Source organism: Hyalella azteca, unplaced genomic scaffold (genome assembly GCF_000764305.2).
Source record: "Hyalella azteca isolate HAZT.00-mixed unplaced genomic scaffold, Hazt_2.0.2 contig12830, whole genome shotgun sequence".
Taxonomy (NCBI): Eukaryota; Metazoa; Arthropoda; class Malacostraca; order Amphipoda; family Hyalellidae; genus Hyalella; species Hyalella azteca.
Window position 1 is genome coordinate 166,428 of NW_025942775.1, and position 12,163 is coordinate 178,590.

At 37.2% G+C, this 12,163-nt stretch overlaps 1 protein-coding gene across 1 annotated transcript; it reads left to right on the forward strand.

The window, feature by feature from the left end:
* Positions 1 to 3,690: 3,690 nt before the first annotated feature.
* LOC108673992 (probable tyrosyl-DNA phosphodiesterase) lies at positions 3,691 to 11,425 on the forward strand. Its single transcript, XM_047883417.1, has 10 exons — positions 3,691 to 3,906; positions 4,075 to 4,141; positions 4,677 to 4,824; positions 6,368 to 6,502; positions 7,027 to 7,186; positions 7,589 to 7,724; positions 8,184 to 8,331; positions 8,850 to 9,013; positions 9,878 to 10,088; positions 10,625 to 11,425. Exons 1-10 carry the CDS (start codon positions 3,696 to 3,698, stop codon positions 10,784 to 10,786), a joined length of 1,542 nt encoding a protein of 513 aa, XP_047739373.1. The 5' UTR covers positions 3,691 to 3,695; the 3' UTR covers positions 10,787 to 11,425.
* The last annotated feature ends 738 nt before the right edge of the window (positions 11,426 to 12,163 follow it).

The following is a 12,163-nucleotide window of genomic DNA, read 5'->3' on the forward strand; positions in this document are numbered from 1 at the left end:
AATTTTGTTATTTTCGCATAAGTAATATTTAGAATTGAGTTTAGAGCAAAGTTTATTAGAACATTTACATAGATTGCAACAATAAGCCTTATAGCATCAGAGTCAGTTTGGATAGAACCGATTAAATGATTAGTTTTAAGACTCACTTTAAGCAAATTATGAACATTACAAGAAGCGGCAACGGGTCACACTCATAGTTGAACTATATACTAGTTCAACCATATACTAGTTCAACCATGGGTCACACCTACCTAATCATCGTTAGCGCTGCTATTCTACACTAAGTAAATGAGCTTGATTATATCCGCTACAATTTCCGGACTTACGTAAGCATGGCCCGGTAGAGTTGTTCCCTGCGGAGCTTTGTTGGATTCCAGTTGGGCTTGGGAGTTGTTTTTGGACGGTGATTGAGTAAACATCTTTAGTGGCAGTGCCTTCTTTTGAGAATAAAAATGTCTATCTTTAAACTAAGCTGGTTTGGGACGTTTGCTAGTGAGTTCAACTGGGGAAATGAAAATCGGCAAGCATCGAAAAAAAGAAGGCAATTCTTCCTGGTCTTGCCGGTTGCCGCTCATCTGACGGTCTGACCATGAAAGCGTCGACTCAGAGCCCTTATAAAAAGGCCTTATCTTCATAATTATATGCTATTCGTAATTGGACTTCTTCATATACCATCATGATGAGTACCGTTCATATATTAACCCTTCTGAAGTTCTGTAGTCCACCCTGAATTCTGCATTAGCAATACTTGCTCTTGCTGAAATGGCAAGACCTTTTCAATTTTCATGAGCAATAACAAGTGACTTGTACAACCAAATGAAGCAATCATTGCATTGCTCAACTTGAGAGTTGAGCCTGAGCCCTGAGGGAAACTGCATTTGTGAAACTCCTAAGTTCCTAACTTAGCAGCATCAACTCCATTCTAGAAAATTGGGCAGAATTGAACTTTGTTTGAATACAACCAAAGCAGGATGGAATTCTAATTTTGAAGGTTCATATATTATTTCGATCCACCAAGACCACTTTTTCTATCCAACATTGTTATTTGAGGCAAAAAATGAACTTCTTAAAGGCATAAAATACATAGGCTAACTTGGTCAGTTTCTATAAAGTACCTAACCACTTGGAAGTTTGGTATTATTGCAGATTAACTACATCCAAAAAAAAGGGTGTTTTTTTTTTAATTATATGTTTTTTGGGGTGTAGATTACGAATCTGAAATCCATTTTTGGCGGTCGGCATCGGAAAACCGATTTTTTAGATTTCGGAAGAGCGGCAGGCAGTTTCCAATGAGCTCAGTTTATATGATTTCACTGCAGTGGAAGGTGAGGTGGTGTAACGCGGTGGTAGGGTTGATTTTTCGATACGTTTTCATATATTAACATGAGAATATATTAACTATACAGAATTCCACACTGAACCAAAGAGAATAATTTATAATTATAACACAGTAACCCTATTCAGAATGCAACCCAGTTAACCAACTGCTTGTTGAATGTGGCAGGAGAAAATAAATGACAAATACTTGAATGGCCTTATGACTAGAGATTGATCAATCTAGACAAACTAATTGGTCATGGAATTGGTTAAATCATGACAATTACTGGTACCTACATTACTTGTGTGACAGGAAGTGAGGACCAGATTATTATTACCAGAAGTGACAGCTGACAGGTAGCATGAACAGGCTAGAATGTTTTCGCAGGGCCTGCAGGCTAAAAGGTTTGCAGCATTATAAACTGTTTAAATTGTTCTAAAGTTATGTTTATCTGCAGAGTGCCCGTTAAGCTAATCAATTATTATATTGTTAATTTCTGCATGTTAATCAATTATTGTAGGTATAGTTAATTTTTGTCAGCTGGGCCCCACACCTGCAGCTTCCTTAAGGAGCAGAGAACTTGCTTAGCAAATTGAGTTAAATTTACAGAACTGGAGTTGCTTGGCAAGCAGGAATAGGTTGATAATAACTTCAGGGTAAAGCAGGGTTCATGCAATGGGTCACTGGGTGCAGGTATTAGCTAGCAAATAAGTGTAGACAAGCTTGACTAAAAATGAATTTGCTGGTGCTTAGTAAACTTGACAGAAACTTTCAAATGCTGCATGCTACCAGCCCAGCAGCCAAAGATAATTATTGGATAGGTTGAGAAGGAAGATATGTCAGTAACAAACCCAGAATAAAGGGAACACATACAAGGATAAGAACCAAAATAAATTGAAGTGCTCCATTTAATTGATAAACAAGTGTTAGTAGTTAGCATATCTTATAAGTAAAATATTACATCATGTTATGAATATTGAATGTGAAGCCAGAAAAGTAAGTATCAAAGTTAAACTTTTGGGTGAGCAGCAGCATTTATTCAAAGTTTTGTGTACTAAAGCAAGTTTTTATAGTATGGCTCCGGGCTGTGTTCTTGAATCTATCTAATGCATTTGACCAAGTTTGGCGAGCAAGACATGCCCAGCCTGTGAGTGGTGTAGGGTGATAAGACACCTACACTGTTGAGATGGCTATGCACCTATATTACTATAGGTGCATAGCCATCATACTATTTACTATATATTATATGCACCTATATATATCTATATAGGTGCATAGCCATCATACTATTTACTATATATTATATGCACCTATAAATATTGAGATGGCTATGCATTGTTTGTTGTGGGAAAGCCCCCAATAAATAATGTAATCTTATGATAGCTCTTGTGTACTTAATAGAAAAATGATACTAAAGACACTACATGAAGAATTTAGTATATGCATAAAGCTCATGAACAATAACATTTTAAACCATGGTGCACAATAGAAGGCAATGTTCATTCAAAGTAAGTTTAGACACATTTTCCTAGCTATAAAACACATGATTAAAAAGTTGGTAAAACACTTGTTGTCAAGCAAGGCATTGCGAATCAATATGTGAATATTGACTTTAATGAACATTACTTGGTACTTTACGGTGGAATTTGAGATCAGTTATTTGAACCAAACATGATAAATGCATAAAATATGTAACCAAAGTCTTGGAAAATTTTACATTAGCACTGCATGAAAAATATTCAAGTGTGAAGAAATGATAGTTTGGTCAAGCAGCAGTAGCAAGAAATCAAATGTAGCAACAGTGATAAATAAGATTTAGGTTTGATAGAAGAATAGCAGCTTGATTAAAGATTAAGATAATAGAGAATAACACTGAACACTTGATAGATTGGCCTTTTTGAAATAAAAAATAAAAACATACAATTGTGCAAAATCATTTGTTTCCTAGGAATAGGTTTTTGTCTTGTGAATTTCTTATTTATATTTATAATTCATATGGTAGTGATTAGACTGAAAGTAGTTTTGATACAATGTAATATAGTAATACAGCAAAACTGATGAGCTGATGAGTAAATGATTTATCTGAAAGATTAAAACTAGATCCACTGTCATGGCAGCTTGAACACTGTATTTACTATTACTATGCATAATTGTTAGAGTAAATTTGTGCATTATTGCCATTTAAGTAAATTTCACTTTGTGAATGTTAACATGAACATTGAAATAATATAAATGAAATCTTAAATTTATAAATTTTCACTTATGCTAACTTTTTAGCTGCATGGTAAGAAAATATGTCCCACTGGTAATGATTAAATTGACACCTGTAATAATGTAATATATATATTTATATATATATATATGCCTTTCAGATTTAATGAATGACTCTCGCCCTCTTTGTAAGTATGGCGCTGGGTGTTATCAGAAGAATCCTTTGCACAAAGCCAAGTATAAACATCCAGAAGTGACTAAAATGTTGCCCACCAAGGAATTTCAGCCTATAGTAGAAACTCAGTCAAATGCTGATCCAGGTTCTGTGGATGACCCTTCTACATCAAGAGACAGAGCGAGTCAAGAGGAAGATGTGGGTGAGGAAGTTGGCAAGTCAGCTTAAAATGTCCTTTCGTGGCATCTGCACATTCTTCTGTGACTGAACATTTACTTGTTAAATTGCTTGCTATTGACAATTTTTATTTTCCTGCAAAGATTTTTTTTTCTTGCAAAATTCTAAGGTTGAGCCTATTTCCATTTTCCAGGTCCACCTAGGAAGAAGATTAAGACCAACACTAACAAGACAAATGCTTCTTCAGCTCAAATGAAAAGGTTTGCACTAGTTTTAGCACAAGTAAATACTAATGAGCCTACCGCTGACATCCATGAATATTAAAAAAATCGGACTATGAACTTTTTAAATGGGGCATTAGTTGGCTATGATTATCAGAAGATGCTGAGCCAAAATTTTGAAGACTAAGAAAACAAAATATTAGTACCTACAAAAATTATTACCTTGCACATTATTCTCATCATATAGATACTGTCAATATGGATTATAGTTTGCCATCTAAATATTAAATTTTTCCTAATTTGCATGAGAGAGGTGTTGAGCCATTGGATTGAAATAGGGAGCCAAAAGAGCTAATGTTAATGGCAAATATTTACCACCAATTTTTTGCTTTGCCGAGGAATCCCCTTCAATTGAGCTAACAAAAATTTAACCTTTAATTTAAAATCTCAATAGAGGAGAAAATTTTATGAATTTAATTTTTTAATATTATGAATTTGAATTATTTCAATTTTTTAAATGTTTTTATTTGTTTCAAGAGACTAATATCAATGTGAGCTGTCATTCCCCTCACAGGTTTGCTCATCGACTTCAACATTGTTCTATGTATAGAATCTTCCTCAACAAGATTTTCTCGCTGGAAGCCACCCGGCATGATAACAATGCTCTTGTATTCCCGGACCTCCTGAGCCCTTCTTTGGGAGAACTCATTGAAACTGCCCAGGTCATTTGACTTCCTGTATATGTTGTAAGTTAAGCTCACATGCACTTCTTGCTGTTTCATTCTGGTACATTTTGCTCTTCAGTTTTGATTAATGGATAAATTCTACTTTGCCAGCTTCTTTTTTCATTCAATTTGGTTATTATACAATTTTTTATTATTTTAAATTATCAAATTATATACCAGTACCATATGGTAGGTAGTATGCTGTATATCAATAGGGCAGAGATTATTTGATTTTTGCCTAGAATAAGGCCAGAAATTGTTGGAACCAGATGATTTTGACGAACGATTGTATGAACGTTTTTGATCTGCCCTTATAACAATATAGGTACCGTAGCTCTCCTATTATACCAGGTTATTCTAAATGATAGTCAATTTAATAAATTTATTTTTATTTAAGCATGAAGTAAAAATGAATTGTTTGTACACCAAGAAAAAAATATGAAACTTCAAAATTTTCTTTTATATATTTATAAATGTTACATAAAATACACTTCCCCTTGTGCTGCACAACAAACATCTAAACGGCCGCCAAACTCGTCCCACACACGAGAAAGAATATTGTCTTTATATATGTACAAGGAAAATAACCATATGAATTTGAAAGCGTTCATACATCACAACATAGCAGATTATTATCATCTGGCAGGGGATGAGAACAATCAGCTAATATTTATTCACAAAATTTGCATGGGTTTTATTGACTTTTGAATTTATGGTAAATTCCAAGTCATGATGCTACCTGAACTTTGCATTGATGTTTGATTATGTTTAGTTCCAATGCAATGGACTTGCAGGATTTCTCTGTATATTCATTTAGATGCACATGAAGATTGATTGATTTAAATAAGTTCAATGGATTAAAACTTTTCTGTGTCTGTGTACTTTATGATGAGTAATTCTCCTAGGAGTTTTTTATTGATGTTAATTATTGATGCAAGCATTAATATTAATAAATGTTTCATTACATATCAGTGTTTAGCTTGGTTGCTGTTAGGTTTCTGGACAGAAATGCACAAATTGTGGGTTAACCGTAGTTAATTAGACTTGAAATAAATTTATAGTAATGAATAAATAATTTTTTTCACAAAACATTACTTCTTTATTACTAAAAAAAACTTATCCTCTGTAAGCAACAGAAATTTTGATGCTAGGTGACCACCTTACAACCTCTTTCATCAAGATCTTAAAGTGAAGAAAACAGTACATATTGGCTGCAAAAGAAAGGCTTGATAGCCTCTCAATTTCAAAATTTTTGTTATATATTCATAAGTAAGCCCACATATTTTGGGAAGTGATGAAATATATTATATTTGCCCAAGAATAAGTTTTGACTTTGACCCTAACAAAGTTTTGCTGGTGTCTAGACACCACAATGGCCATGTGTACCTACCTTACATTTCTAATCAAGCTGACGAGCAACTCTGTTCAATGTTTATGGTATTGGAAGTAAGTGTGCAATATATTTGCTCTGATAAGAATATTATTATCGACACTTTTTACATTGTCTTTTTAGTTGAAACTTCATGATCTTTTTTTTCAGTTCAACTTTCTGGTTGACTTGGAGTATCTTCACCAAAATTATGATGGCTGCGGTGTAGCAAACTTGCCGCTCCTTCTTGTCTATGGAGAGATGGAGGGATGCCAAGCACTCTTCCCAAATGCTACTTACAAAAAGGTTTGAAATTATTAGCTCATTATCTTTTTTAAGAATCTTGAGGCTGAATTCTTATCCTTTTTAACAATTTTGAGGCTGGATTCTTGTCCTTTTTAAGAATTTTTAAGCTGAATTCATGTCCTTTTTAAGAATTTTGAGGCTGAATTCTTGTCCTTTTTAACAATTTTGAGGCTGAATTCTTGTCCTTTTTAAGAATTTTGAGGCTGAATTCTTGATTTTTTTTAGAATTTCGAGGCTGCATTCTTGTCCTTTTTAAGAATTTTGAGGCTGAATCCAATTCCTATTGATTGCTCTCCAAACTTATTGTTGATAATCTAGAAAGTTGATTATATTCAGCATGTTTTCTCTTGCGTGAAATGAACTACATATACCAATTCTATTCTGTTCATAACAGTGATTAAGAAAAATGTAAGAAGTTTTGATATTTGCCATCTCTGACAATAATAATTTCCTCATCTGGCTCGCTGATGACATGAGCAGATTGATGCTAGCTTTACTCATTGACGCTAGCTTTACATGAGCAGGTTGTAATGCCGTACCTGTACGGAACTCATCACACCAAGATGATGTTGCTGCACTACACCACAGGCCTGCGGGTGGTGGTGCACACGGCCAACCTGCGCCCTGACGACTGGTATGAGAAGACTCAAGGCTTCTGGGTCTCTCCACTATTCCCTAAACTACGTAAATCAAGATATATTACGACCATCAATGAGCAGTGCAGTCTTAATTGATAAAGATATGCAGCGATAAAATACACAGTATCAAAAATATGCAAATATGTAGAGAAATTACTGAAATTTAACTATATTCTATTGTAAATACGGTTGATGCAGTATGCGGCAAATAAAATATATTAAGGAAATTATGATGTGAAGGAGGCTTTATGATTGAATCATATTGATTGAACGTCATTTTCATTTGTGCTGTTTGGGGTCTTTTGCTACATTCACAGACTTCCATGTTTTGAAGAGAATTTCCTATGCTGGAGTGATGTCACATAATTTTAATGGAGCCTGTGTAATATTTTCTTGAATGATACGTCCGGGGTAGAGTGCAATTAATGCAGTACTTATATACCTTCAGAAAAAGAGGATGCATGTGAAGGAGATTCCTGCACTCGCTTCCGTGCGGACCTGCTAGCCTACCTTCGGTGCTATAAACTGACGGACGTGAACCGCTGGTGCGACCTGCTGCTTCAGCACGACTTCTCCTCCTGCACGTGAGTCTCGCCCTCCTGCACCTGTCTCTTATACACATCTAGAAGATGCTGAGCCAAAATTTTGAAGACTAAGAAAACAAAATATTAGTACCTACAAAAATTATTACCTTGCACATTATTCTCATCATATAGATACTGTCAATATGGATTATAGTTTGCCATCTAAATATTAAATTTTTCCTAATTTGCATGAGAGAGGTGTTGAGCCATTGGATTGAAATAGGGAGCCAAAAGAGCTAATGTTAATGGCAAATATTTACCACCAATTTTTTGCTTTGCCGAGGAATCCCCTTCAATTGAGCTAACAAAAATTTAACCTTTAATTTAAAATCTCAATAGAGGAGAAAATTTTATGAATTTAATTTTTTAATATTATGAATTTGAATTATTTCAATTTTTTAAATGTTTTTATTTGTTTCAAGAGACTAATATCAATGTGAGCTGTCATTCCCCTCACAGGTTTGCTCATCGACTTCAACATTGTTCTATGTATAGAATCTTCCTCAACAAGATTTTCTCGCTGGAAGCCACCCGGCATGATAACAATGCTCTTGTATTCCCGGACCTCCTGAGCCCTTCTTTGGGAGAACTCATTGAAACTGCCCAGGTCATTTGACTTCCTGTATATGTTGTAAGTTAAGCTCACATGCACTTCTTGCTGTTTCATTCTGGTACATTTTGCTCTTCAGTTTTGATTAATGGATAAATTCTACTTTGCCAGCTTCTTTTTTCATTCAATTTGGTTATTATACAATTTTTTATTATTTTAAATTATCAAATTATATACCAGTACCATATGGTAGGTAGTATGCTGTATATCAATAGGGCAGAGATTATTTGATTTTTGCCTAGAATAAGGCCAGAAATTGTTGGAACCAGATGATTTTGACGAACGATTGTATGAACGTTTTTGATCTGCCCTTNTAACAGCTGCCACTAACAGCTGCCACTAACAGCTGCCACTAACAGGTGCCACTAACAGGTGCCAGTAACAGGTGCCAGTAACAGGTGCCACTAACAGCTACCACAAACAGCTGCCAGTAACAGGTGCCAGTAACAGCTGCCACTAACAGCTGCCACTAACAGGTGCCACTAACAGCTGCCAGTAACAGCTGCCACTAACAGCTACCACAAACAGGTGCCACTAACAGCTGTCGTGTACAGGTGCGTGTGGTGTACCCCAGTGAGGAGGACGTACAGCACAGCACTCAGGGCTGGGGGGGCGGGTCGTGTCTGCCCTACAGCAGCAGCACTCACAGCAGGCAGCCCTGGCTACAGCCACATCTCTGGTGGGCTTTTCGTTAACTTTTTCTTCAATTTAACTTTACTGAACTCTTTCTTAAACTTAACTTAACTTTACTTAACTTCTTAAACTTAACTTAACTTTACTTAACTTTTTCTTCATCTTAACGTAAGTTTACTTAACTTCTTCTTGAACTTGACTTTACTTTTTCTTCAACTTGCCTTAACTTTACTGAACTTCTTCTTCAACTTAACGTAAGTTTACTTAACTTATTGTTGAACTTAACTTAACTTTTTCTTCGATTTAACTTAACTTCACTTAACTTTTTCTTTAACTTAACTTAAAATTTTATTTAACTTAACTTAACTTTACTTAAATTCTTCTTTAACTTAACTTAACTTTACTTAACGTTTTCTTCAACTTAACTTAGCTTTACTTAAGTTTTTCCAGTTTTTTCTTGGATTTTTTTCTTTGTTGAACTGTCGTTTTGACGTCATTACTTAACTTTTCTAGTTTTTTTCCTGTTATTTTGCACTATTAAAATCTCGTTTCGACTGAAAGGTGGCTATTATATACGTGCTTTGACTTCGTCATTATGAGACTGCTCATAGATATTTCATAGATGAAGAAAAAGTACATAGACTGCTCATAGATATATTTTGACCATGTTGTCATGTTGTTATTGCCCAAGCTTATTCTTGTACTGATTGATGTGCACCTCCTAATTATTAGCGCATTTTCTCATTTATGGAAAAATGCACTATTGTGCTCGCCATGTATGTCTGTCCGTCTGTCCGTCCGTCCGTGACTTCAAGTTTTCGTCGACGAGAAAATGCGCTCTTTGTCACTCACTGCAGTGAGTACTGAGTTATATTTTTTTATTAACTGTGACTTTGTTGTGCCGTTGCAGCCGTTGGAGGAGCTCCCCCTTCGGGCGTACAGCAGCCATGCCGCACATCAAGACCTACTGCCGCTACAACGACGCCCTACACACGGCGCAGTACCTCCTCCTGACCTCAGCTAACCTGAGCAAGGCGGCGTGGGGGGCGCTGCAGAAGCAGGGCTCGCAGCTCTTCATCCGCAGCTACGAGGCGGGAGTCCTGCTACTGCCGCACTATCTGGTCAGCTGCACGCCTACATATCATTATAGCACTTCATTCAGAACAATGCTAGTTATATTTTGTTTTTGTAAATGTTATATCAGATATATTCTATTTCATGATGCCTGATTATAAGAATAATGAAGTTTACCTTTATGTCATTTGTCTTTGATCGTTAATTCAGCGATACGCCGACATGTCATAATTATAGCTCTTCATAACAATGCTAATTGTGATATTTTATTTCATCATGTCTGATTTTAAGAATAATGAAGTTTACCTTCCTGTCCCAAGCCTAGATCATTATTTCAGCGATGTAAACTCACCCAGAGTTGGCCGCTAGCGCTGTGTGTGTTCATCATTAAACCAGAGCACTCACGCCTAGCCCTCATTAATGATTAGGATTGCAGGTTTATGCCTGGCGTCGCAGGTAAGCGCCATGAATTGATTAGCGACACATGCACACATTAGAGTGAAGGAAATTTTGTGTCCGTCAATCAAGCGATCTGCACTGAACGGCTTTGAGATCCTCTGAACTAACCTCTCTCTCTCTCCAGGCCGGCGAGGACTCCTTCAGTCTAGCGGGCGACCCGCGCGCCACGACGCTGCCGCTGCCCTACGACCTGCCCCTCGTGCCCTACAGCGCCTCCTGCGTTCCGTGGCTCAGCGACACCAGAAAGACCGTAAAGGACGTCCTGGGACGCGCCTACCGCGTGTGACCTGCCAGGGCCGCCCCTACTGGGGGTGGGGTGTACTTGGGGCGTGTTAACTGGTAGTAAGAGGAGTATTTTGGGGGTTTGAGGCGTGTTAATTGGAAGTTGCGGTTGGTGAGGTCTATACTGGGGATGGATTGTGTTTAATTGGGGTGTGTGCATTTTGGGTAGAGGGCGTGTTTACTTAATGGCTGAAGTGTACTTTAGATATGGGGCGTGTTAATGTGGGGGAGTACCTATGTACTTGATAATGTAATGTATACTTGGAGTATGGAGTGTTTCAACTAAAGCATGTAATGTGGACATGGTGTGTAGCGCTTGGCACGTGTGTGATGTGTGATGCTTGGTATCTTTATAAATAAACGGCACGTTTTGTGCGTGTTTTTTTTAAACAATTGTGTTTTAGTTTGAGGATGATACATTCCAGCCCAGTGGTTAATATCACAATGCGTTCAAACGTGCGAATGATGTGAAGGAACTCGCTCATATAGCAGCTTCTTGTTGTGGTGTTTAGAAATTCTGGAAGCTTTATTGATTGTTTTCTTTTTGCTTCTGAAACACATCATGTTTTTAGATAAATTCGCAACTCAATTAGTCTGTGATTCACCTCCATGTATCTTGTCGAACAAATAAACGTGAAACCGATAAATATCTGTTTTCATTTTATGCCGTTTTTTTAAATTATATCACTGTTCAAGAGATTCCGTTAATTTCCTTGGGTTCATTGCTTCAAGAGTTTCAATGATCATAATTCAGGATAGGATTTCCTCCACAGAAGATAGAATTTCCTATCTTCAGGATAGGATTTCCTCTCACTTGGTGGAGCTGTGATGACTGGTGGCGTCAGCAGGGCTAGAGCTGTGATGACTGTTGACGTCAGCAGGGCTAGAGCTGTGATGACTGTTGACGTCAGCAGGGCTAGAGCTGTGATGACTGTTGACGTCAGCAGGGCTAGAGCTGTGATGACTGTTGACGTCAGCAGGACTAGAGCTGTGATGACTGGTGGCGTCAGCAGGGCTAGAGCCTGTCTCTTATACACATCTAGATGTGTATAAGAGACAGGCNTGTCGCATCGTACCATGTGTGCCACCATATCGCATCGTACCATGTGTGCCACCATGTCGCATCGTACCATGTGTGCCACCATGTCGCATCGTACCATGTGTGCCACCATGTCGCATCGTACCATGTGTGCCACCATGTCGCATCGTACCATGTTCCCCAATTTCTTTGTACCTATTCGTTGCATGACTTGCATCTCTGCTCATGGGTGTAAGTTCCCGACTTCATTACTCTAGTTTATTCCCGACTGTTGCGATCGTTTGAAAAACTTTACACTCTTCTAGTTATGAGCTTCAGGTCTTCTCTTGTACATTTAAGCAG

Excerpts from the sequence above, each read along its gene's own strand:
- LOC108673992 (XM_047883417.1), top strand. The coding sequence starts at position 3,696 with ATGAATGACTCTCGCCCTCTTTGTAAGTATGGCGCTGGGTGTTATCAG. Across the intron at positions 7,187-7,588 it reads TCCACTATTCCCTAAACTAC|AAAAAGAGGATGCATGTGAA; the intron begins GTAAATCAAGAT and ends ATATACCTTCAG. Across the intron at positions 8,332-8,849 it reads AACTCATTGAAACTGCCCAG|CTACCACAAACAGGTGCCAC; the intron begins GTCATTTGACTT and ends TGCCACTAACAG.